The sequence below is a fragment of the Nuphar pumila genome, chromosome 13 (assembly GCF_984573655.1).
Source record: "Nuphar pumila chromosome 13, dmNupPumi1.hap1.1, whole genome shotgun sequence".
NCBI classification, from domain to species: domain Eukaryota; kingdom Viridiplantae; phylum Streptophyta; class Magnoliopsida; order Nymphaeales; family Nymphaeaceae; genus Nuphar; species Nuphar pumila.
The window spans coordinates 4034851-4062012 of record NC_143261.1 but is presented as its reverse complement, the minus strand read 5'-3'; the positions used below and the strand labels follow the sequence as shown (position 1 = coordinate 4062012).

At 41.1% G+C, this 27162-nt stretch overlaps 1 protein-coding gene across 5 annotated transcripts; it reads left to right on the top strand.

Moving 5' to 3' along the window:
* Window positions 1-774: 774 nt before the first annotated feature.
* On the top strand, window positions 775-25521 carry LOC149817565 (E3 ubiquitin-protein ligase BRE1-like 1). Of its 5 annotated transcripts, none has more exons than XM_089986479.1 (19): window positions 775-1232; window positions 3739-3900; window positions 3988-4048; window positions 5127-5354; window positions 5470-5637; window positions 5931-6124; window positions 6212-6295; window positions 6495-6617; window positions 6732-6918; window positions 7027-7190; window positions 7336-7407; window positions 9440-9516; window positions 11541-11735; window positions 11911-12010; window positions 12086-12172; window positions 14252-14389; window positions 14468-14670; window positions 14853-15021; window positions 25457-25521. In XM_089986479.1, exons 1-19 carry the CDS (start codon window positions 1128-1130, stop codon window positions 25457-25459), a joined length of 2520 nt encoding a protein of 839 aa, XP_089842605.1. In that variant the 5' UTR covers window positions 775-1127; the 3' UTR covers window positions 25460-25521. The 5 variants fall into 5 exon arrangements, with proteins under 5 accessions (XP_089842605.1, XP_089842604.1, XP_089842602.1 ...); XM_089986478.1 differs by lacking the exon at window positions 25457-25521 and adding an exon at window positions 15949-16526 and having other exon boundaries at window positions 7030-7190; window positions 11911-11983; XM_089986476.1 differs by lacking the exon at window positions 25457-25521 and adding an exon at window positions 15949-16526 and having other exon boundaries at window positions 7030-7190.
* Window positions 25522-27162: the final 1641 nt, after the last annotated feature.

Below are 27162 nucleotides of genomic sequence, written 5' to 3'. Positions count from 1 at the left end.
AAGGGACACCACCAGTGAGTTTAGAATTCGTGACTTCTGGTTAACTTGGTGACATTCACAGGTAGCCACTACGAGATGTGCAAAGCCCTTGTGGGCTAAGAGTTCCTGTCTTTTTGACCAAAAAATCTTATGTCTTTTTTAACTTATCTTTCTCTCTAAAAAACATTAATTGTACTCGTAGTAACAAATATCATGATAATTAAAATCTTGCTATAATATTGAAAGAAATTGCCTGAAAGTTTAATACAATAATTTCTGGGGAGATTTTCAAAATATTGCAAGATTCATGAAAGAACATAAATACCGTGATTTAAATGTGATATTTACATTTTAAATGGCTATTTATAGTGAAAAACAGTGTGTTTTTATTTTTAAATAAATTTTATTAATATTTTCTTATAAAAAATATTTTTTATATTTTTAAATTAAATTTTTTATTGCCAAGATTTTGCTGAAAAAACACAAGATTTATGAAAAATTTTCAAATTCTCGCTAGTTTTTTAAAAACTATATTTTACAGTTTTTAACTTTTGTCACTATGGTTGTACTGCACTATTAATAGTTCATACCGTTGATGAAGGCAATGAAGAGAGTTCCTATCAACTTAATACGTTTTTTTAGCAATCTCTCTCTCTCTCTCTCAACTAAAGAGTATAAATATCGCTGATTAAAGCAAGGGGAAGAGTTCCTGTCTTTGACCAAGAACTCCGATAGATTTTCGTAACTTCCAGGCCCTCCGTCTCTATAAAAAAAGAAATCAAGAATATAAAAGCCGAGTTGATTCCCAATTTCTCATTCTTTCTCTTCCCTCCCCCATCTCCGAACCCCAACCTCTTCTTCCCTTCCCCCTTTCACACCCCCCTCCATGTTCCCACTCCTCATAAAACCACCATCTCCCGCCATCTCCTTCCCTCCTCCTCCTTCTCTCCCTTCGCCCCATCTCCCCTTGTCATCTTCCCATACTCTCTTTTCGCATTGCTCGCTCTCTTCTGTTAGGGTTTTGAGCGACGGAGCAGAGCCCTAAGGCCCCAGAGAAAGTAAGGCAACAAGCGGGGGAGACCGATTCCCTGTTTGTTTCTCCTTATTTTCGCTCTAATGAGAATTGGGTGCTGATCGCCGGGAGCGTCATGGGTAGCGCCGGGGAGCCCGACCGGAAAAGGCGCCACTTCAACACCCTCTCGCCCACCTCCACCAAGAAGCACCCCTTCCTCCCCTTATCCGAGGACAAAAAGGCACGATTTTTTATTTTATTTTCATTTCTTTCTCTCGTTTTTGTTGGCAATTTCGCAGTTCTGGTCTTCTTTCGTCGTTTGCTCGATTCACCCATTGTTTCTGTCTTCCCCTTGATTCGTTGGGTTCGGTTTAGTTACGGTTTGAGACTCTAGGGTTTTTCACCTGACTTAAAAAATTCCAGGTTTCCTTTCGTTCTCTGGCGGTGCGGCATCTTCGATTATGTATTGTCTGTGGCACTTGTGGTTGTTGGCTATGTGCATGTTGATTATGGGATTCATTAGGGTTTCTTGTCTCAAATTAGAGTTTTGTGTGCTATTTTAATGTTTCTGGCCATAAGATCGTTTGATTTCGTATTGTTTGCGCAACAAATATTTGGTTCGCGTGCCCAGATTCTAGTGGCAGACTTTGCTAAGGCTTTTAGTTGCTCTCTTTTCAGAATTAGGTTTTTCACACTTCTGTTTTTTTACTGCTGTTGGGATGCGGCACACTCTATTTTTTGAATCTCCTGTGGCATGAACGTTTTCCGTTGCAAAATCTGTTAGGGTTTGGTTGCTCCTATTTAAAAGTTGATTTTGAACCTGTTTTTGCTTCTTATGGCGTGGGTGTGATCCATAAAATTTTATTAGTTTTGGAGGATCACTTTTAGATAGTCTACTTTCTCTTTTGTCTTCTTTTATGTTCTCTGTTATTTCTGAACTTTCGGGTGTGGAATGTATGCATGTTGGTAGCAGAACTTTTAGGGCTTCTTGTTCTGGTTTTCTTATTTACATATTTCTCTCCCTCTCACTTGCTTTAGATATTGCACTTGTTTGATATCATGTTTTAGGGCATGACTGTTATTTTGTGCATATGATTTTGTAGTGGAATTTGTTGGGGTTGAATTGCTCTCTTTTGGAACTCTTGTTCTTTTTTCCATCTTTGGCAGTGCAAACTGCAAACTCATTTTAATTTTGGGTTTCCGTATCAGACAAGTTTGCTTTGGGCATATGTATCTTGTCAATGGCAAGTGTTAGTGTTTGGTAGCTCAGTTGTTGAGCTTGTCTGTTTATCTGCGCCTTCGTTGGATTTTTTTTAATGCAAGTGTACTTTCTTGGCAGAACTTATTAAGGTTTGTTGCATCTTTTACTGAATTAGGTGCTCTTTGTCTTTTCTGAATTCATTTTTGTATTGTTGCACTAGTTTGATTTTCTATCTTTTGCAGCCTTGCTGTTTGTCTAGTTTATAGTTGTTAGGGATGTTTTTTTTTTTTGTATATTTTTCATAAGGTTGATCTAATTGTTTTGTGGTGATTGTTATTCTTCATTAAACTGGTTCCAGTTTTGTTGTTTCTTGTTGTCAAAGTATTGGCAATATTTTATGATAATCTTTTTTCAGATGTCCATCGTTATAACTTTGTTATGTACCTTTTTCCCAAAGATATGCAAGGAATGTTATTTAGAGGAACTTCTTTTGAAGGAATTTGTTAACTGTTTTCAGAGAATAAATTTTCTATGTAGGACTTTAGCATGCTAAGAAAACAGAGCTGTACGGAAATTCTTTTTCAAGGTCTGGTATAATTTCAAGATATTTTTATGATTATACATATGTATGTATGTATTTGTGTGTGTGTGTGTGTCAAGAGTTGGGACACTCTGAAAACAAGTGGGTTTTCACTTGAAAAACTATGCTTGTTTTGAAATTTTAATAGAATTTTTTTTTTAAAATCTCAGGAAAATATTGCGATATTATCATGATAGGTTTACTTTTTAGTTTATCAGGATATTTTGATTTTGAGAAAACAATAAACTGAATGAAATCATAGTGGTGAGTACACACACATGCATAAGAATGGTCGGCAGTATCATAATGACACATGCACCTGGCACTAAAGGTGCTACAGATTGATCTGGCTCTGCGAAGCATATTTGATGCCATAAGTGGTTGTCACTTATATGTATAGCTCTTAATGGGCTTCAGTTGTTTGTTTCATGCACCTTTCATTTATGTTGTGGTTTTCGTCGAGAGTTTTATGGTCATTCAAAGCTTTTCAGTATGTTTCTTTGCATGATACATAGATTGTTAGGATCCCTTTAAAAGAATAATGGATACAGTTGCCTGGGGAATTGATTATGCCTGTACAAGAGTGTAAATCTTTCAATATTTGCTGGTTATGTAATTCACTTCTCCCTAGTTATGAAAGAAAAATAACTTCCTTATAGGCAACGGTTCACTGGTAGAATTGTTATTTTCTGTTCACTGTTTCCAGATGCCATCTGGCCATGGGATTGCTCTGTGCAGCATGGAAAGAGACCTAGAAAAATCCAACAGCCACCTCTATCTAATCATGAATCTTATGACATGGTTGAAGTCCTTCCTACTTGTATCCTTTGACATAGAATATGAATGACGGGGAGCTGCATAAGATGTCATCTTATCTCCAAGATTTTCTTAACACCATTTTTAGTTTAGTATTTTGCGTGTTCCTTCTTCTTTACTTAATCTCACTTACTGATTACTTGTTTCCAGCTTGATGCTGCTGTACTTGAATATCAAAATCAAAAGCTTTTCCAGCAACTAGAAGCTCAGAAATCTGAGTTTTCTGTGCTTGAGAATAAATTCAGTCAGCTGAAGGCAAAACAACACGGTCATGACAGTACATTGCTTGTTGTCAATAAAGCTTGGGAGCAGGTCTGCATCCTTTTGAATATTCTCTTTCCTTTTTTCTCCCATTCCTCTCTTTGATGATAATTTATTACTAATGCACTCTTCTGGCAGCTGGTAGGTGATTTGGAATCTATATCTATCCACGGAAGGGGAGCATCAAATGGTGCCCATGGTATGAAATCCTCATGGATCTTAGATTATAAGACATATTTATGATACTTAGTATCCTGTTTATTCAGTTGTTTTTTTGCTAACATTACAGCACATATTGCTTAGGAGTTCAACAAAAAAAACTATCAGGAACATGATGACGATGTTGACGAGAGCAAGTAGTAGTTGGTATTCTAATGGATGTTTGGTGGATTGTTTTGGTGTCTTTGTTTGACATTGTGTCCTTAATTGTGATGGCTAAAATGAGTGCATATTTTGTACATTGGGCAACCTAACGCATGGTATATTGAAGAGTGTCTGGCTCAGTTACCAGAAGCTTCTTAGGTAGGTGGGAAGTGCGCTTTCTGGAAACTCACTTCGGAAGCACGATGCTCCTCGCTTCCGGAACTTTATGGGAATCTTGATTCCCCCACACTTCTTCTATGCTTGCCACATTGCATTGTCCATGCTTCCTTACATACTTTCTATATGTTTCTCACATTTCTATTTATGTTTTGCATGTGCTTCCTCTCACGCTTCCACTCACTTCTCGTGCTTTCTCTAAATTGGCAACCATCATTGTTAGATTTTAACAAAAAAAATCTTTTACTGAAAAATCATAAAATATAAGAATAATCAATTTTATTTTAGTTTTTATTTGCTTCTTGTTCAATTCCTATTCAGTTCTCATATTGCTTCCTTTTTTATTCCTGTTTCGCATTCAAATTGATACTTTGCTTCTCGCTTCTTATAAATTTTAAAATGTCCCGCTTCTCGCTTCTGCTTCCTGTATCATTTAGTCCAGCAACCTTGGACTGGACATTGTATTAGTGCATGTGCTTGCACTGTTTACTTATGTGAACATAGTTATATTGTATCGGCTATTACTGTGCAATATGATATGGTTTTAAAGCTTCTTAAACCACAGAAAAAATTCTTAATTATCTATATTAAATGATCTATTTCTCTAAGCTGGAGGATACTTTCTTGTGCATACATCATATATTTGCAAATGTTTAAAATTTTGCATGTCCATTTCATGTTTATGCAAGTATATCAAGCATGTAGTCTCATGAGGTTTTGTTACTTCTTGTTGGTAGATGGGGCTTCGTGTAGACCAGAGGATACTTTCTTGTGTAGACTCCTGGACACTGGTGCCACTGATACTAGCTCTGCCACTTTACCGTCTAACCAGATGGAAGATGATCTGGGTGATGCATGTGCATCATCTAAGATTATTCTACAAAACATAGTGACTACAATTGATGAATATTTGGAGAAAAATGATGAATTGTTTTCTACACTTGAAAGCTTTTTACCAGATGATGGTAAGAAAAAAGATATCTGTGTGGCATTTTTCTCATTGGATCACCTTATATATGTATATACTTTTTGTTTATATTGTTTTTTATGTATTTTGATATCTTGTTCTTTCTTAAATAGAGTCAAGTAAACAGTTGCAGAAAGCTGTGAGTGATTTAAAGGTGGAGGTTAGAAGCTTAAGAATCACACTAGGTGATCTTCATTTGAGGCACCGGTCATTGTCAAATGAAGTGTATACCAGAAGAGATGCTAATGCCAAGAATAAATTGGAGCTTAAATGTTTGGCAGGTAATGACATTATTCTGGAATGTGTAGTTTGCTGCATGCACTTTTTGTGGGAGGGTTGCTGTTCACTTTTCTGTAACTGCGCAAGTGCCCATGTAGCAAAATTCTTTTTGTTGCTGGAACACATGTTTTTGTGTTAGATAGGTTCAATTGCACGTAATGCTATTGTCATGAATAGCATTCAGTGTATGATTTGTTTTTTCGTTGCATTTTTTATGATTTAAAGATAAACCTACTAGTGAAGTAAACATTCACAGATAACAAGGGCTGATGTAGATTTTCTGTGCCATTTATAGGTGAGTTGGAGGGTACTATTTCTGAACTTGAAGAAAGCAACTGTAAACTAGCATTGCTGAAGGCTCAAAGGGATTCTGGGCAAGGCTCTTTTTTCCCGGTCTTGAATTCAGGGACTATACATGCTTCTGGAGAGAAGGTCAAGGACAAATCAAAGGATTTGCAAGATATTGAATCTGCTGTCAAAGAGTCCACAGTAAGGAATACATATTAGTATTTGTAGCCAACACCTGCCATATGTTGTTGTATGGTATCTCAGACTTGTATTGCATGATTTAAACAGGATTTAGCATCAAGTCGATTCCTAGAGCTTAGGAGTGCGCATGAGGAAAGGATAAATATCTTAAGACAACTAGACAATTTGCAGGTCAATACTTTTATTACCTTTTTTATTTTGTTTTGGTAAATCATGTTTTCAATCTTTGGCTGTTCTATTGAATTGTTTCATTGTACATCCAAGTACTATTGATTTGATATTTTATTTGATTTTAATGATTGTGGTTCTTATTGTCCCCTAGAACTGTGTATAGTGGTTTTTCTAATGTCATATGGACATGTTTTGACAGGCACCCTTGAAGGATGTGAGGTACTACATCTCTTCATCAAAGGCTTTTCGTGTGTTAAATGATGAGCTTGAAAAGTCAAAAGCAGAAGTTGAGCAGTACCAGGGACTGTTGGAGAAACTTCAGGTGGTAACTGGTTGGTAGATATGTTTAGAATCTGTTACCAATATGGTTGTTATATTGCTAAAATTTCAATGTAACATGGGGTGCTGACCATATGATTGGATCTTGGTTTGATAGGCTGAGAAGGATATTTTTTCCTGGAGAGAGAAAGAAGTGGGCATTAAAGTAGACCTAGCTGAAATTTCAAGAAGGGCCTCTGTTGTTGCTGAATCAAGGATAGATGATTTAGAGAAGGAGATACAGAGGCAAACTGATGAAAGAAATCTGCTGGAAATTAAACTAGAAGATGCTGCAAAGGAACCAGGTACGGAAATCTGGAATAGGGATTGGAATCATTTTTAGATCTCCTCTTTTCCCTTGTTTTGGCTTGTAGCAGTGTAGAATATTTTCTGGGGACACTCTTTTGTTATAGCAGGAAGGAGAGACATAATTGCGGAGTTCAAGGTCATTGTTTCCTCACTGCACAAAGACATGGATATGATGCAAGCTGAACTAAACAAATATAAAGAAGTTTCCCTGGATATTCATTCTTTACGTGCAGAAGTTCAATCATTGTCTAATATTCTTGATAGGAAGGTCTGTGTGGATAATCTGAACTTATTTGCTCACCAGTGCATGCTGGTTCCTTATTAATGAATGCACAAATTGAATTTTGCTAATATGGTTTACAAATTACAATTTATAATACCATGGAAGGACTGAGAATGACTTTTCTCTGCAGGCTAATGAACTACGGACATTATATGACAGATCTGCTGGACAAATTGCTGAAATAGAGAAAGTGCAAGCTTTGGTACGTTCAATTTCTTTTATCATGTATAAAATATGTATTTCCAAATGTCAAATAATATAAGAATAATCACATTGTTTTGTTTATGGAATTGGATAAATGGATTTAACTCTTGGAAGACTTGAAAGCTGTTGAAAGATGCTGTACATGCATCTATTCAAGATCCACTCTGCCAAACAATTCTTTAACAATCATATTCATCATGTGTTACTCTGATTTTGTTTTCATATACAAGCTGTTGTGTAGGCATCCTATCATTGCAGGATCCTGCCTATCACTGTCTTGAACATGAACTTGTCTTTTTATTTCTCTTTCTCTTTCAAACTCTTCATTTTAATAGGTGCATGGGATGGTAAAAGGGTCATCCTTGAGGGCTCCTTTGTATCAATGGCAGGGAAGGGAAGGGCCTTTTGTATGAAAAACACACGTTTTGAAGATGTCATTAAAAGGATGGGGGAAATGTTTCCAAGGAGGGAGATGTGAACACATTTTCAATGGAATCATGCCATTTCCTATGGAAAGAGTAGGGCCCACATGGTGGGTGCTTGTTTCAGACATGCTGGTAAATAGTGATTTATTCCTTTCAATATTCCTGTGGGGCACCCTGGAGCGAGAAGATTCAGTTGACCCATAATACGTTGCGTGGATTCTCATTTATGTATGAAATGGGACATTTCCCCACTTTTTTGGGTCAAAAAATGGGCCTTAATTGTGTGCAAAGCTCATATGAATGCCCATTTTAGTGCGTGGAACTGATGTGGCTTCATATTTACTTGTTCATTTGGTGGGTCTGGGGCAGTTTTGAATTTGTGCTGCCTGTTAGTTGGTTGTGGAAGACAATAAAATTAGAGGAACCTTCTCCCGAACAGCTCACCTGAGGTTTTTATTTGCTTTCTCAGCGATTCAAATAATGACATTAGGAATTTATTAGCTTGCCCACGATGTAATTCTTGTGAAACAAAGTAAAATTAGATGATCCCCTTTTTCTATTTGCTCATTCTGAGTTGGTAACCATTTTTGGCAAAGATTTAAATTTTTGACCTGATTCAGAACTCATACAGACTGAGCCAGTTCCTGTAGCAATTTGTAATGAATCAAGTGATTCATTTGCCTATGCATTTACTCAATAGTAGAATGATCAAAACTGACATTTTGTCCCCTCTTTGGAGCATGTCTTTCTGTCCATTATTCTCCAACGATTGATGTGCTAAGTGGATCTTGCTGAGCTATTATTGCTAGTGTTGCAAAGAGATGGAACTGTCATCTGAACATGATGATGATTGTGGATTACTGAAAAAGAATGCCATATCAGGATTTGAGGGGGTTTGTATGCGAGCAACATCTGGACCTTGGAGAAAGGCTAATGCTACTATTGCAGAAAGCTGGAACAATCATCTAAACATGATGCTTTTATTATGGTTTGTGAAAAATAATACATCAGGGAAGGAGGTCTATTGATGCAGCTGATTTGTAAATTTATGTCATGAATAAGATTTACTCAACCTATTCAAAAAGGCTGTGGGATAAGGAAAATAAAAAAACTGAAGCTACCCTCTTTTGATATGTCCATGGCTGGCCAATTGTTGAGGAAAAATCTTCATGTTGGTTGAGGTGCTACTGGGAAGAAGATATCTTTGTATAGGATACCACTTAGTTTTAGATAATCTACGGATCAGGTCCAAAGTACCTTAGCTTATGTTAATTTTTTTCCAACTTTTCTTCATGGTTGGCTAAGATGTTATGTCCCATCTCTGCAGTCAAAATCAAGAGGTAGTTGTTGAATTGTCTTTGGGAGTTGGTATCTGGTGTAGTGCTGTGCTTCTGGTTTGCATTTTCCCGATGGTCTGGTTTTCTTGTTTATGGACCAATAGCAAGGACTTAATTATTTTATTTATTTATTTATTTTTTAAATCATGGGATTATGTAACCCAATATCCCTTTCTTATGTTACAGGCCTAGCTATTGTGTGTTCATGTTTAATTTTTTAATGTACATGCTGGTTGAATTACTGTTAATTGTGTGGTATTTGATACAGGTTCATGATTTAAGAGAGAGCGATCAAGAATTAAAGCTGATATCGGAAATGTATCAACGTGAATCCACAGACCCAAGGTCAGAAATCATTGTGTATTTTGATTTCTTGATCTTGTATTTTTGTTACTTAAGAATGAATTTTAATGTCATTATCATGTCAGATCAGCAGAGTGATTCTCTAAAGATAAATACAGTATAAAAGCTTTACTTTAGGCACAAATTTCCAGCTTTGAATCTTAGTTGCTGATTTTTGCATCACATTGAATGATGCATATACTGCTAGTCATTTCTTACGGTCCCTATTTAAGATTACTCTGATGCAGGGGCGGAGCTACATTGGTGCCAGGGTGGGCACGCACACACCCTGACTTGAAAATCCTCTATTAAGGGGTAGACCCAGAATGCACATGAGAGGCTCGGGACAGGGTGGGCATCATCTGGGCCCGATTCACAGGCCTTTTATGATGTGCTCTCTCTCTCTCTCTCTCTCTCTCTCTCTCTCTCTCTCTCTCTCTCTCTCTCTCTCTCTCTCGAAACTCTGCTCAATGCTCAGGCTAGGTCAGGGCCTCAGCCCTCAGGCTTGCTGCAGCTGCTGCCTGTGGCCCCTGCGTCTGGACTCTGGCCGTCCACTGTCCGACGACCTCTCCAGCATGGTGAACCCCTTTCCCAGGACCACTCTTCCTCGCTTGCCTCTGCCGTTGCTGAGTAGACTTGGGAATTATAGGGTTTCTCAAACGAGGAAGGGAAGCAATGGTGATTCCTGCAGGAATCAGCATAGGCCGTACTTCAAAGTCTTCGTGGAGCCTGTCTACACACCGATCCCTCCCGATCGTGATCTTTAGACGCCTCACACCGGGTTAATCTCTCAAGATCCCTGATCGGAATTAGGGTTGGGATTTTCCCCAATGTTTCCATGCTCGTTTTTGTGTTACCTCTTTTTCTTCTGGTTCTTCCTTGATGTATGCAATCTCTCTCCATGGCATTTCTCAGTTTTCAAGGTTTATGCATGAAATTGAACAGAAAATCAAGCGGGTTTCACCTTTTTTATTTTGATTGCTTGATCATTATGCGGGCAAACAAGCTGTTATTTGCGTTGGTTTCTGCCAGTTTTCTGTATTTCAGGCTTCCTTTGTTCAGTTTGTTCACAAATCATGAGTAGTTTGTTATAGGATTGAAACTTTTTGTATTGGTGCTTTTCGTTGATGGAAATTGATATGGTTCAACTTTTTATTCCTTCATATTTCATGGATTAAAAAAAGCACTATCTCTACATCATCTCTTCCTACATGTATTTCAAGAAGAAAATGACAAATGGAACTGCTGTACTGTATACTCCAAACGATACATTGTTGTCCATGTTGGTTTATAATATTTGGAAAGTCTATTTTCTATTACAATTTTGAGTTCCCGTTCATGGTTTACTTATTTAATCATATTCAGTGAATTAGTACGGTTGTGCTTTGCATTGGTTGCATGCTGCTTTATGACAGATGCTTCTTTATGGTTACTTATTCAGCAGAAAGATTGATTTACTGAGAGAATTTTGAAAGAAACTATTTGCAAACATGTTATTAATATAGTCTATTATTAATTATTTTTCCTTTTCACTGTGCATTTGTGCCCACCTTAGTTTAGATTCCTCGCTCTGGCCCTGCTCTTACGTGCCCAGTGCCACTCCTACTTGCATTACTGTGATTCTGTATCTTGAACAATGAACTGATGCATATTGATGGCGAATATCTTTTTCCCTCGTATTGTCTTTGAAATTTGTTAGCTGGAAATAGAAATGGATGCAATCAAATGGAGGCAATTCCTTGACCTTTTTACAATGCTCTATTTTCTAATGTCAAGCAAAGTTGTAATCATGATATGTAAATGGCAAACCTGCTCGGTCTATGAATTAGCGAACAAAGTAAGCCTTGTGAAACACGACTGGCCAGTGGGACATCTATTTTCCTATCGCACCCTCCTGTGTAGCTTTGCTACATTTTGAATGGCTTAATTTGGACTGGTGGGTTGCAAAAGTGCACCACTCAAAGATGAGACTTGTGCCTTTGTTTGTTAAACCTTTTTGTTTTTCATGTTCTGGTTTTTAATTGCAGAGATATTATGGATGCAAGGGACTCAGAGTACAAAGCATGGGCACATGTTCAAAGTCTAAAGTCTGCTCTTGATGAACATAACTTGGAGTTGCGTGTCAAAGATGCTAATGAAGCTGAAGCAATATCACAACAAAGGCTAGCTACTGCTGAGGCTGAGATTGCTGATCTGAGGCAGAAGTTAGAAGCTTTTCAAAGGTTTAGTCTTTAAAGATTATCGGATCCTCTGTTTTTTCCTATGTAAACCATGGCATCTTGTTTCAAGTTGCAACTTTTATTTTCCTCTAATTCACTTCTTGCAGTTGCATGAGTAAGCTGCTTGAATGACACGAGTGGTGTACTTAAACATAGTGCCTCTGGTTTTCTTCTATAGGGAATTAGTTGAACTTAATGAGATGCTGAAATCAAAAAATGAGGGCAGCGAAGTCTATCTGTCTGAGATTGAGGTTTCCTTTCTGGCCTTTTTTCTTTATGTGGGTAGTCATGAAACAATTAGAACTTTGGCAGGTACTATCAGACTGCTTATTATAACATTCTGCTTTTGGTAGACAATTGGCCAGGCATATGAGGATATACAGACACAAAATCAACACTTGTTACAGCAAATCACAGAAAGGGATGATTATAATATTAAGGTAAAATAACATGATGCCTTATCACATTTCTGTTTCTTGGTGTCATGTACCATGTGCTTAGAATGAATGATGATATGTGAGGACCAGTTGGAATATGCATATTGTTTGATCACCTAAAATTTTGATGTCTATTAGTTTAGCTTCTTTTGTATTTTCATGGTTGACTTTATTTATGTGATTAATATCATGCTAATTATTTATACAGACTTTTCTTTTTTGGTGTTTTTTTTTTTTTGAGGGAGGGGATTTGGGGAGAGAATGGGAACAGTACCTAGTGAAGCACAATACAGAGTGCCCATTGAAAAAAATGACTGTATAGCATGGAGATTCTGCAGAATCTACAAGGCTTAGTCGAGCATGAAGGTTCGCATCCACCACAGAATCGTAAGGCAGTTGCTGTTGTTTGGGGAAACTAGCCAGTCAAATATGCCCTAGAATCTGCAAGTCTCATCTGAGCATGAAGGTTAGGACTTGGGAGTATTACCTTCTGCAAGTTTGCATCCACCACAGAATCCTAAGGCAGTAGCTGTTATTTGGGGAAACTAGCCAGTGAAATATACCCTAGAACTTTTTTTTTTCTTTTGTAGGAAAAACAGAAGTGCCTTTTCATTAAAGTTACCATTTTGATTTGTGGAAACAAGGAAAAAGCCTCATGAACAACAGTTATAAATGATTCATCTCCATCCCATGGAAGCAAATAGAGTGCTTTGATTGAATACCTTTGTGGTTCTTTTGCATCCCTGTGTGTCCTCTATCTCATGCTGGGTGGTCATTATGAACCTAATGGCTGTGGCCTGTAGGGCCCTCTACCTTGAGCATAGTAGCTGTAAACGTACTGGAGGGAGACTCAAAAGTCAGAGTACAAAAAGGTCTTAGGACTGCAAACCAGTGAAAGTGCCACTAGAAAGGAGTGATCCACCATACAATCAGGGCATGGTGATGATTTGGGAAAATCGTTTCTTCCAAAATTTGTCTTTGCTGACCCTTTGCTTTAATTGTGTAACAATTACCATGTCAAGGAATGTTGTACAAGATATATGAGCATTACAACTACAAGGCATGACAGGGGGGTAGGGTGGGAATGGATGGTTTCATAAACTAACTCTTGCAATGAGGCCAAAACTCTTCAAATAAAGTGTAAAAATAATGGATACCAGCCTTTCAAATTTGTGCCAAATTTTAGGGACAAATACTGTTCATATTTTTAGGAGGGCCATTTGAGAGGCCAGCCTTCAAAGACATTTGTTGACTAGTGGGACACCATTGTATTGTGACAACCAAAGTACTGTTCATATTGCCAAAAATCCAGAGTTTCATGAGCGCACAACTCTCATTGAGATAGATTGTCACTTCACAAGGAGAGCATACTTGGAAGACATTATATCTTAGTCGTACATTGACACATCTCAATCGATTGCGGATTTCTTTACTAAAAGTTTGTCCACATCTCAATTTCGGTCATTTCTTACCAAACTCGAGATGATTATCTTTACATCATCTCGAGTTTGAAGGGATTGTTGAAGGTTAAATGTAATAAATAATGTTGTACATGTGTATAATTAGAGTCAAAGATGAGAGTCAAATCTGTCCAGAATTTTACATTTTATTTGCTCTTGCATTACTTATGTTGTGAGGGGCATTTTAGGCAAGTAATTATTGTAAGGGGGTTATCAACCTGTCTTTCAAAGAATGAAGCTTCCAGGTTCCTTTTCTCCTCTCGCTTGTGCCTTCTTACATTCATAGCTGAACTCGTAAACTAACCATGCCACTATCACATTTAACCCAGGTTACCAAAGATATTAGCAACAGTTTGTATTCTTATTTCTCGAAACCAGGTGTTACATATTGTTGGAACTTGGAAGTATTGAAATGATTTATTTTCATTGATACCCCTAAAAGTTATAAATATAAAATCAATGCATATGACATGTTTGGCTCAATCACACCTTAAACTTGTGCTGAATAAAACTCAAGAACTAACAAAATATTGCAGTTGGCTAGTTTCTTCATCCTTGATTGTATTTTATGTTTTGGCTCCATGATACCATTTGCACTTACCCAGTATCATTTAACTGCCAGTTGGTCCTAGAAGGTGTGAAGGCGAGCCAGCTTCATGATGCTTTGCGCATGGATAAACAATCAATGGAAAAAGAAGTGCACCAAGTCCATTCATCCTTGGATTTCTTCAAGCTAAAGGCTTTGCGAATTGAAGAACAGGTTTGTTTTAAATATTTACAAGCAGCCCAAGCACTTGCCCCAAATGCTTTTGGATTAAGCAAATGCTTCTTTTGTCAGACAAAGTTCTTCTCAGAGCAGATCGGCAAGCTTGCAGAGGATGGTTGGCAGAGCTCAGTGATCTTAGAGAACTCCAAAAGGAGAATTCTGGATTTACAGGGTGAATCTCATCAGCTGCGGCAAACATTGGACGAATGTCAATCCAAGGTTGAGAGAAGCAGAAATAATGTTTCTGAGATTCACATAGAACTGGAGAATGAGAGGTAATGTGCTCTAGTAATGCTTCAAGACCACATCTGTGTCAGAATTTTCGCTGAATGCCTCTTGCACAGATTTTCACTTTTTGGTGATCTGCTGTGGATATGACATCATGTTCTTCCAAGTCTCCATTTAGCGCAATTAGTTTTCTTATTTTTGATGTTACATAAACAAGGTATCTTGCCAGGTATAAAAAGAAAAGAATGGAAGAGGAATTGGAAGTTTTAGATAGGAAAGTGGCTCGCCTTAGTGCACACACTGATAGTGGGTCATCAGTTTTAGAAAAGCTTCGGGAGGAAATTAAAGCATACGAAGCCATACTGAAGTGCAATATTTGCAATGATAGACGCAAAGAGGTAATTGTCTCTTCTCTAATTTGGGTGCCTGTTTTCTTCATTATTATCAATTAGCATTCTTAGAATAGTAAGATTCATCATTGGTGTTCCATTCATGTAATTGGTGATTGTCATTATGTAAGATATCCTTTAATTTGGTTGTTTGAAGGTTTGAATCATTCCTAATAATCATTAGTGAAAAAAAGTTAAGTCTTAGATTCACATTTATGCTTTCAAGCTATGTCACATGGATACAGCTGAGGATATGGGGATGCGACCATTTTTATGATGTTTCCAATATGACTTGTATGCAAGGACGCAAACGGGAGTGAAAATGCAGTATCTGTCTGCATGGCTTTCAAGTCATGAAAGACTGAAAGTGCAAGCCAGCTGTTTTTTAGTAAGGATCAAAATCTAAATCCCTTGATTTCAGAATTTAATATCATGCAGATCTTGTTTCAAAGTTTCTGCGAAATCTTGTGCTTTGGCTGGTACCTTTGAGCCTAGTTGCTTGATTCTATGAGATGTACAGCAGGTCTTTAGACTGTTCAAATGTGACTGGGTTATTTATTTATTTTTAGTCAACTGGCAACTGGATGGTCTCGTGAGACAAGCATCACAGCAGCTGTTTCTTACTTTTTTGCTGAGATCGATATCTTGTATAAGCTGTAAATTCATCATCAGTGTCCGTTTGTTCCCTTCAGAGAAATTTGAAAGCAAAGTTAACCTCAGTGAATTGACTTGGATCTAGTTGGTGCATGACACTTTGTTCTTCTGCAGCAGGGAGTCAATTCATTGGATGAGTTACAAATTAAAACACAACCCATAAATCTTAGAATTTGGAATTAAGAAAAAAGGCCACTAATCTTGATCTTATTACCCTGTCTTTTTAACCCTGCTCATGTACAATGAAGTCCAAAATTTTGATCCCTTGCTCTTGGATTTCAGGTTGTTATGGCAAAATGCTACCACCTCTTTTGCCATCCATGCATCCAAAGAGCTCTTGAGAGCCGACAGCGCAAGTGCCCTATCTGTAGCACAAGCTTTGGGCCAAATGATGTCCTAAAAGTCTACTTCTGATAGATATGGCAGACTAAGGCATATACAGAAACAGAACCAATTGCCCCAGCAAGAAGATTTCTTTGCTGCCGCAGGTTCGCTCGTGCCGTTGCTTGAATCTTTTTCCCCATGTAAGATATCTTGACCGGATGGTTGGTTCTTGGTGTCTAGAGGTTTCTCTGGTCGGTGTGATTTGCCAACCTCGCCTTAATATTAGGGCTTTGACTCAGGGATGTAAATTCTTTTTCTTTTTCTCTTTTTTTTTAAATGTGAGATGGCTGGTCCCTGACCCTTGTATAGTTTTGAGCACACTTTGTTCTTGCCAGTGATCAATGATGATGAATCATTTGTAACTTCAATTGAGAATCTGCAGTTCCCATGAACAATTGATGTAAGTTCTCACGGCTAAGGCCGAGTGGCTGAGCATTCAACAGTGAATAAAATTTCCAGAGAGTTAATCGGCATATGTTCTTGTATTGAATTGCTTCCTCGGCATAAGTTGCATTAATTTCTTGCTTACCTTTTTTGTATCTGTGCTGGTGCGTGCTCTATGTGTGTGTGTTGTTTTTGACGTGTATATGGTGAAATGGCAAGGCTATTCTCTTTGTGAAACGTTATTAGCGTCAGGTAAAACGAATCTGATTCAAATATATAAATGCTCTATATTTTGTTTAAATAACATTATTATTATCAGAAACAATGGTTTTCTATGGATTTCTGTTCTCTGGAGGTGCACACTGTGTAGATTGGGGTATGAATTAAGGTTTTTGCTTATGCTGATTTGGAACTAAATCATTAACCAGTCTAGCAGGTTATTAGCTTGGGTTCTTTCAGGTATATATACATTTTTTTGGATTTGGGTTTGGGTTAGCATTTGGATATATATTCAGAATCAGGGCTGTCTGGGAACTCAAGTGTTGAACAAGGACGTTTAAAAGATTTTGATTAGATAGACTTGCAAAATTAAGGACGTGTATGTTCATGTAGGGTTTAAATCGCTTCATCTACAAATTTATCATATTTTAACTCATTCTAATATAAATCGGTTTGGATCTTGGTTGACAAGGGTAGTTGCAGGTGCATGAAGAAATGGGTTCGGGTATGAGCAGGTTCTTGTCCAAATTAGGACAGGTTCGGGTCAGTTCAATGGCCACACTATAGAACCAATCGAGGTGTACAGAAACCGGGTAGATGCAAACATGTTCTGAGTCTTAAATGTTTATACCCAAGAACCACTCGCCTTTTAAATGGATACAAATGTTGATCCCGATCCATGGGCCTATTAGAATCAAGTTGAGTCGGATCTAATCAGATCAGTTCAGATTGGGTTTTGTCCACTTGCACCCCCAACCCGATTCACACACGTGTGAAGGCGCATATTTGTCATTAAATGTGCATTATGAGAGTAAGGGGCAGTATAAATAAAACAAAGCGAGTATTTGTGAGTGGATGGATTATTTTAGATTTTTCTCATGTTCTTTTTTTTTTCCTGCTAGAAAAAGCCCCCGTGATCCAAAGATAAGTATTTGTGTCCCAAGAATTGGCTGTATCCTCCCAGTCAAAACCAATCCCACCCTACCACAGAAACAACCATTCTCTCTCTACTCTCCTCTGGAGTCTCAACCTCTATTCTGCTCCGTTCCCATTCCCCCCCTTGCTCTGATCCCTAACCTGCTGTTCATGCACCGATCATGGTGAGTGTTCTGGGCAGTCAGAGACAGAAAGGGAATTTGCAGGCTTGCAGCTGCTCTCTCTCTCTCGTCTCGCCGGCGGGACCCGACCGCCTCCCTCGCCGGAGCTTCGCTGGAGGTCCTGCCCACCTGAAACCCGAAACGCCCCTACGCTCCTCCCTGCGCAGTCTTCTCCCCTCGACTGACACCAGAGGACCCGAGCCCCTCGTCGAAATTTCCTCACGCCGGCAGAAGGCCGAACCCTCGCCGACCACCCTTTCCCGACTCTCGCCTGAAGACCTCCCGACTCCCCCTCTGCGTTCTTTCTCTCGCCCGGACAAACCCCCTTTGCCCTCAGGTCCCGCCTCTCTCCCCCCGACATTTCCCTCTCCTTCCTCGAACCCGACCCTAACGTTGGCGCACTGGCACACCTTGCCGAGATCCCCCTCCCTCCTCGACTGGTCGGAGCCCCCTGGCTCTCCCCCTGCGATCACTCCCTCCCTGCGACCTCCCCCTCTCTCTGCATTTGCCGGGACCTCCAGTCCCCACCGGAGCCACACGACCCTAGACGAGTTCGTCTCCGACAGCCCGACGCCACGCCTGCTTGAAAGCATTTTCTGGCGACAGTACCGGCCGGTGGTCTCAGCTCCGCTGTAGCACGCACCATTCAGACGCATCGGCAGTTGATCAGTGGGCGGCCGGTGGTCTGAGAGACGTAGGCTACAGTCCGGGATCGCTCATTTCTTTGGGGAAAAACCCTAGCGTCTCCTACAGCCCGACGTCACGCCTGCTTGAAGGCTTTTTTCGGTGACAGTACCAGCCTGTGGTCTCAGCTTCGTTGTAGCACGCTTCGGTAGTGGATCAGTGGGCAGCCTGTGGCTCTGAGTCGTCGGCTACAGTCCGGGATCGCTCGTTCTGTGGGGAAAAAACCGTAGCGTCTTAGATGGCCTGAGAGAGCAAAAGGGAGTTTTGAGAGATTTACAGAGCAAAATGAGTTTCGACATGACAGCGTCAGCGATAATAATTCAACGGTGAGTGGTGCCCCTCTCTCGGCGCCCCTCTTTCTTTGGAGACTCTCTCTCCTATGGCCATACTTTAAGGTTTTTTAGTTTGTCTTGCCCATGCCTCCCTCATCCCTCTTCTTTTAGGGCCTATGCCTCACCCATCCTCTACTTGTCAACCCGCATGCCCTCTTTTTCATCCAAGAGGCCTTGAATGATTGGGAGCTAGCTTTCGCCCTGCATCGCCTAGACGTCTATGTTGCCCTCACTTTCTGCCTCTCCTTTCCTATGTTCTTTTGCCTCTCAGAGGTGTTCGCATTCTGTCTGGCCTTAGGCTAGCTGCTCCCTTGTGACATAAGGCATTTCATGTGGGCCGTCAAGGTTGAACCCCTTCATACTTGCTCGGTCAACGCCCTGCTTTGTGCTCTTTTTTTCTACCGTATTTCTTTTCGATCGAACGACTTACGTGGCTGGCAAGAGGTTGAGTCACCCTGGCAGCAGTCATTTACCCAGAATCTATCTCGCTCTAGTATTCCCTAAGCTAAGCCGAGTGACTGGTGGTGTGCCATTTGTCAGTCACTCAACTATCGCAAGCATCGTGTTTGCCACCTTTGTGCTTCATCTTTCCAGTCCAAGCGACACTCGGTCTGCAGGCGTTCTAGTATTGTTCTCTCATCTTTTTTCTGCAGTCGGGCTTCTTCGCATATTAAGCACCCCCGGCGCAAAACTGCGTTCTTGCCTTGGTTGAAGATCAACCAGATGCAGGATCCTTCGTCTTCTTTCATGGTTATAAAGATCGGTTCTACTTGGGTGTTGACTTTTTCGTCGCCGTCCGCGTCTATGTCGTTTACGGGAAAATGTTTTCGGCAAGCCCATCTCGGTCGCATCCCTCTCGGTGGACCTCTCGCCCCCAGTGCCCGTCTTGGTTCATGCGCCTCAATGTCGGTTCCCCCTTCCTCTAGTGCTGCCGTTGACTCTGTGGATTCTTCTTCCAGCAATGATCTCAGATCTGGGGTGTCGTCCAAGTGCTCTCTGGTTTTGGCAGCAAAAGGAATGGCAGGCGGTCTTTTCGACTTAGCTTTGCCTTGATTCCGTCATTCAATCCTTTGGTGGCCGCATTGGCTCCTCGGTAATCAAGTCCGGCTGCAGCCATCTGCTCTGGTCGTTCTCTTGCTCGACGACGTTGGGTCAAAAAGCCCTATGGAGGTTTTCCATGGTACTCAATCTGCTCAAGGCTCGCCCCTTGAAGCCTTAGTGTTTGTTTGTCCTCGTTTCCAAGATGGTAGATCATCTCGTCTGTGTTCCCAAAAGCCATCGTTTCTCCTTTCATCTGCCGATGGGTCGACATACGACAATCATCAACTTTTGCATGAGACCTCGTCATCTTCCTTTAATGTTGTCACCTCTTCTCTTGGCACTTCATCCAGAGTTGACAGTCGTCCTGGGGGTCCGCCCCTTTACGCTTTGGAGTCCGTGGTTGGGATGAGTGGTGGTTCATGTCGTACGCATCCTTTCACATCTTCCCGCCTTACCTCTCATTCCCGAGGCATCGGGCCGGCTCAAGAGGGGGCTGGCAGGTGTTTTGAACAATCTATGCCAAGATCTCGCCCCTCCAGTGTTTGGTGGGCTGAATGGATGCTCAATAAGCGTTGTTCGCTGTAGCCGCCCTATATGGTGGACCACTTGCCCGAGGTTGATAGGCCTCGGTGCCCTTTCGCGGTCATCCAGGAGTCGCAGTCTTCTCTCAGCCCATCGTACAAGGTTGCATCATCATTTTTGTCTCCTCTTCACAATGGTGGTTCAGCTCTTGTGCCTTTTTCGCGGCCGACGGTTTATCTCTCGGATGCTTCTGTTTCGGTGTGGGTCAATCATCAGCCTCTCCTTGAAGACTTGCGTCTGCCTCGATTCCTCTGCATGCACATTGATGGCATCTCGGTCATGGTGTCGTTTCTCAAAGATCGAAGCAATGTATCTCCTCTATGCCTGATTTCCAACAGTCTTATATGTCCCCTACCATTTATTGCGGTTGTCTGGAATCAGTCATCCTCTGTCGATACCTCATCCTCCAGGGAGTCCGAGTTTGATGGACAGGGGGGCGCTCCCATCTCGCTCTCTCCTTCAATCGTCGCTCTGCCTTCTCCATAAAGTCATCTTTCTTCCTCTATGGGTATGTCTGTGGCCGAAGCAGCTCGGCGTCTTGATCTATCGCTCCCTCAGTCGCAGATACAAAGCATCTACATCCTTATGTGTGAGTCCTTCAATGCTATCGCAGATGAGTTGTCGTTTGTGGTCGTTGTTGATCCGCATATCCCAACAGTCAACGCACCTCCTCCTTCGGTCGGGGGTTGTTCATCTCCGGGGCGTGTTGGTTTCTCCCAGAGGAGACATCGTCGGGCCTTGCATTCTCCCTCCTTCCAGTATGAGGTAACTCCTAGGCGCTCAGCGCGAAACCATACTCGGCGTTTTCTTGATTTCCAGTTATGAGGATTCTATGTTGGAATATGAGGGGCCTAAATTGCCCCTCAAAGCGTCTGTTCCTTGCGAGCTGGATCCGTCAAGAGAAACCCGATCTCATCGCTCTTTGTGAGACAAGGTTGGTGGAGGTCTTGCGCTCGGTCGTATCTGAAATCTGACGAGGTGCGGATTTTTTCTTCAAGCCTGCGCTCCATTATGCTAGAGGTCTCCTTATCCATAGGAAGCCTGCGCTCCATTATGCTACCAACTGGACGAAGGCGCGTTCTCCATCTCCGTCGCCCTGCCCCTTCCTGTCAAGCTTGTGTCGACCGTGGTCACCATGGTGTACGGTCCCCACCGACAGAGCCGTCAGGAGAAGTTTTGGTCAGACCTGAATAGGGTCATTCAGTTCCTCGGGGAGCAACATCTCATCATGGACGATTTCAATTGCCTGCTGTTGTCAAATGACTCAAGCATTCCTATTTCCTACTCGGCTTCTATGATTGACTTCCAAAACTTTATTCAGATGCACCAGCTGTATCCCATCCCCCATATCGGTGAAGCTTTCTCTTGGTTCAATTGGCGATCTTGCCCGTGCTACCGCCTGCTCGACCGCGTGCTCGTCTTTTAGGTTCTGCTGGGCTTTCTTAATGACATCTCGTGTTGTCTCCTACTCCAATCCGTCTTGGATCATAGTCAGGTTGTAATCCGATTTGAGCAATGGTGGCTTAAGGAGCCTGGTTTCGAGTCAGTCGTCCTTCATTCTTGGAGTAACCTTGCTCTACGGCTAGGGCGGCAACCCGTTGCCTAGTCAAGCTCTTTCGCTTATCTCGCGACATCAAATCTTGGTTTATTTCCAGTAACATTAGCAAATTCTAAAATCTGGGGGAATGGGAGCGCGAACTGTCTTCTATCCATCAGTCTATCTCGACTATGACCTCACTGTCTGCCTCCGATATTGAAAGCCTCAATGCAAGATCTGCTGAGCTGACTCTGCTATTGTATTTTTGGCGACTAAATGATGAGATTTGCTGGAAGCAACGATTTCGTGTGATATGGCTTAAAGCGGGTGACGGAAACACCAGGTTTTTCCATTCCTTCGCATATCATAGGCATAGGAGGAAAGCCATTCACTTTCTTTCAATTGAGGGTATCTCCTACTCGGGCAAACAAGTCTTACCAGTGGTTACCAATTATTTCATTAACATGTATTCCTACAGCCACTCGGTCGGTAGTTCAATGGGTCCTGCCTTCGTTTAGTCCATGGATCGTGCTCTTTCCTCGTCTATGCAGGTTTCTTTCACTGAAGAGGAAATCTATTCTGTCATGCGAGATTCGTCAGGTTGGAAAGCTCTGGGCTCTGATGGTTATCCTGTGGATTTCTTTCGCATTTTCTGGCTCTGTGTTAAGAGTGACATTCTTAGTGTCTTCGCTGAGTTCCATCGCAACTGTCGTTTGCCGATTCACTATCACCTGACCATTGTTTCCGCTTTAGGAGAAATTTATCGAATTATCTTCAAGGTCATGGCGAATAGGATGCGTTCAGTCGCTCCTCAGATTTTTTTGGACGCACAGTTCGCCTTCATCCCTCATAGACGGCTGCAACATTCCTTCATTCTGGCCACAGAAGTGCTACACTCTCTCAAGATCAGTGGCAACCTTTCTTCACTCTGAAGCTTGACTTCCATAAAACCTTCGACTCGATTCATTGACCTTTCTTTTTCCACATGCTGGCAAACTTCGGTTTTTGTCGGCGTTTCTCTAGTTGGGTGCGTGAGCTGGTTACAAATGCCCAGTCACAAATTCAGATCAATGGGGTCTGTGGCCAGCAGTTCAAACTTGGTCGTGGTCTTCGGCAATGATGCCCCCTATCTCCTTTGCTCTTTAATGTCGTTTCTGAAGACCTTGTGGTTCTGTTTAAGAGGGTCGTGGAGTGTGGTCTCATTGGTTCTCTCGGAATCTAGAAGTTCCCTAGTCGTATCCTTACTTATGCCGATGACATGATAATTTTTTACAGTGCATTCATCCAACAAATGTTAAGAATCAAGCTTATCCTTCTTTTTTTATATCGATGTCGGGTTTATCTATGAACTATGATAAGTGTCGTATGTCCATGATAAATGCCCCTGCTTCTATGCTGGCTATACGGCGGGGTTGGGGATTCCAGATTCCAGGTTAAGAAGTATTGTTCTCATTGTGAAGCAAAGCTGGCTTGCGCACCAACCGGGGTCCCCATGTGCAAGCTTTTTTCTTGCTAAATACAGATCGGTTGAATCGTTGTTTGTTGACCACCGCGCGATTTGGCCAACTATTTCGCAGTTGCGTCGCTCGTGAATCCAAGCGTGGTTTGTCGCTTTTTCTAACAAGGGCGACGATGTCTCTCGGGCCTAGTTCTTTCACCGCACTCTCGCCCCTAACGGCTCTTTCCGCACAAGAGCTTGCTACCTTTCTCTCATTTCTTCGGGGGTGGATTGGCTCCCTGCATGCCTTATCTGGGGCAAGGGACCTACTCCTCGATTGTGTTTCCTGGCATGGCTAATCCTTCACGAACGGGTGCAGACGGACAACTTTCTCAAATCTATTGGTTTCCATCTTCTCAGTAAATGTGTTATGTGTGAGGCGGCCGAAAAATCTGCGTTTCACCTTTTCTGGGAGTGCCCTATTTTTCAAAACCTCTTTAAGGTTACCTGCAATAAGCTTGTTGTTACCGTGCGCCAGGAGTCGTTCGTTGTAGACCTTTTGTGGGGCCCTCAGCCAGTTCGCAGTTGCAAGCACTGGCGGATTATTTGGAGAATGTGGCTTCTCTCATCCTGGTGGGTTGTGTGGATGACTCACAACAATGCCCGCTTCTCATTACCGTGCGCCAGGAGTCGTTCGATGTAGACCTTTTGTAGGGCCCTCAGCCAGTTCGCAGTTGCAAGCATTGGCAGATTATTTGGAGAATGTGGCTTCTCTCATCCTGGTGGGTTGTGTGGATGACTCGCAACAATGTCATTTTCTTGCAAGTTCTGGCAGTTTTCAATAAATTAGTGAACTGTATTTTGGCGGATATGTACGTCATTTTGCGCATTACCATCCCCGATCTTCAGCGCTTTATGTCGTCCTGGACCCTCCCTAAACCAGGCTGATCTAGCTTGGTTTTTGTTTCTTTTTGTTCTTAGTTTTGTTTTTGTGCTCTGAGCCTGTTTTGCGTTGCAGCCGGGTTCAATGTTTGTTGACCCTTTTCGTAATGTTGATGTTTATAGTTAGTCTCTCTCTCTCTCTCTCTCTCTCTCTCTATATATATATATATATATATATATATATATATATATATATTCTCCTGCACATCCTGTACTTGTTTTGGTCTGGGTTCTGCTTGAAGACTCACAGCCCTTCAGCGCCAACCAGACATGGTTGCCGCCTTCTCCCTCCTATCCAACACCTTCTGGCGGGCCTTCATCCTCCAGCAGCAGCAGCTGCACCGACAAGGCCAAGAAAAAGGGTTCCTCCCACATCAGGTCATTGCCCTTAAAGGCTTCAACGACCCCGAGATGAAGCGCAAGAGGTGCATTGCCAGCTATAAGTTGTACAGCGCAGAAGGGAAACTGAAGGCCTCCTTCCGCAAAGGCATCAGGTGGATCAAAGTCAAGTGCTCCTAGCTCATTTATGGCTTGTAATTGAGATTCAAATGAGTCCCCTTGTGTTGGGTTTTCCACTCCACCCTCCTCTCTTTCACCATTGTGATTCTCTTCTTGTTAATGGTTATGTTTGTGTTTGTGGGTATTGTTCATATGGCCAGGGGGCATAGCTAGTCTGGGGTTCGGGGGCAGCGCCCCCAAAAAATTTTTTTTGAAATAAAATAAAAAATTGGCTACAATTATTAATAAAAATCTATTTCATATGGACAAATCAAACTATTTGTTGCAGTCAGGGCTGAGCTGGGTTGGGCTAGGACTGAGCTACAAAAATGGATAAAAATCTATTTCATATGGAATCAGGGTTGGGCTAGGACTGGGCTTTTAAAAAAAAAATTAACTGGGTCGGGAGGCAGAACTGGGCTACCTCCCCCCCCCCCCCCCCCGCTCCGCCTATGCATATGGCTCGAAAGAGAGGTGTAGATGCCCCACTTGAAAATCCAGGAAAAAAACAGAGGAATAAAGAAGATGGTTTTATCAAATGGATGCAATTCATGGTTTCTCCAGTTTATATACTCCTGTATTAATTTATTTTAAAAGAAAATGAAAATAATAATTGTTGGATGTTTGTGCATTTCTGTTATTCTTTAGTTAGTAAATGGAATTTGTTGGAGGTGAACGAGTGGAAACTGGAAAGTTTGCAAGTTGTCTTAATGTGGCCTCCACTTCAGAAAGCCACCAAGAAAGCAAACGACTGAGAGGAATGAACTGCAATTACAGATAAAATGTATTATGGTTAAAGTTCTCTCGTGTTGGGTGCTCTGCTTCAGTTTTTCATCCGATGGACAAAAAAAAAGAAAATAGCAATTGCTGGAGTTCATTATTATTGGTTACATAGTTCAATGGATCCCAATGAAATGATCTTATCAATTCTGGTTATTAATTTTTAGTCTATTATAGATTTATGGTTACATAAATCTTATAATAATCTGTCAGTTTGGTGCAAGAGCTTGTTGATACATATTGTATGGTTTCTGCTTAAATGTGAGAAATTCTGGGGATCACTTTAATGGTATTTAGTAGTCAAGTTGGAATATGTCACAACAGGACTTGAACTGGTTTTAGAAAATGCCACTCGGATTGTATTGCAATTTATATTTGTTGGTTACAAATTTGTCCTGTGAACGTGGATGGTTATCCAAATTGGTCTTAGCAGAAAAGTTCCTAAAGGAAAGACAGCTCTGTTTTCAAATCTAATTAGAAAGTGTGGGACCATACAAATATGCAGAATTGTGTTTTAATTAATCGAATTTAGAAATGGGGAATGCAGCTAGTGAATAGATGTTGTCTTTGCAAACAAATAAACAAGTTGCGGAATCAGATCACATTTTTTGGTCCTTCCCCTTCTTCCAAACTCTTTTTAAAATGGCCTGGCGCTCCTTAGATCTGCATTTGAAGGTGTCGGCCAGCCTTAGGTCGCTGATTATTGGTCCTCCATTCGTGAATTATTCGAAAAGATGGTGATGGGCATGAAAATGTTGGCTGCTCTCTGCTTGGTGGGAGAGAAATTCCAGGCTATTCAATCGCATATGTTTCACTCGGCTCATGCAGTTGGGCATCAGGTTGATATCTCTTGGCTGGGCGCTTCTGTTCTTGGATCTTACTTTAGGGAGCTGTTTCCTCCACCTAAGCATTTTATATTCTTTGTATCTATGATGAATCCTCTTCGTCCATGCTGATTTTCTGTTAATAATATTTTTTTCCTTCTAAAAAAAACTATTCGTTTTAGAAAGAACCTTATTTAGTTCCATATTCTGTTTTAGGAAGTTGTTCATGATTTTTAAGTGAAATAGATTTGATTGAAAAAGTGGGGTGATTGCTTCAATTTATTGTGAGTTTGTATCGATTTGGATGGCTTAAAGTTTAAAAATGAATGTGGTGCATATGAGAAATATTGTGGATTACATTACGTGCCTCAAAATTCGAGATATATTAGCCTTTTAAGAGCCTTCGTGCTTCAAAAGGCATGTAAAAACCATACTCGAAATCACGTATTCACATGGGTTTGCACGTTATCATCCTTTATTATGTTATATTTATCGCTTGTTTATTAATGATGGTCACGTAAAATTTAGTGAACATGCATACGTGAGGAGGGAGGGGGGCAACTTATAACCTTTCAGGTAGGGCCGACACCCCCTTGGGTATCGTAGGGAGGAGAGGGGAGGGGTGACTTACTAAGTGTCACCAATGGGAAAGAAAGGGGAGCCTTACCCTCCTCAAGTGGGTTTCACCTCCAAAACCACTAGTCAAAACCATCAACTTTGATGGTTTTTTATTATTATATTATTAGTTTTATTT

Coding starts and splice junctions, on each gene's coding strand:
- LOC149817565 (XM_089986475.1), top strand. CDS start 1,128: ATGGGTAGCGCCGGGGAGCCCGACCGGAAAAGGCGCCACTTCAACACC. Junction 6,919..7,026: donor AGATGCTGCAAAGGAACCAG/GTACGGAAATCT, acceptor CTTTTGTTATAG/CAGGAAGGAGAGACATAATT. Junction 7,191..7,335: donor CTAATATTCTTGATAGGAAG/GTCTGTGTGGAT, acceptor TTTTCTCTGCAG/GCTAATGAACTACGGACATT.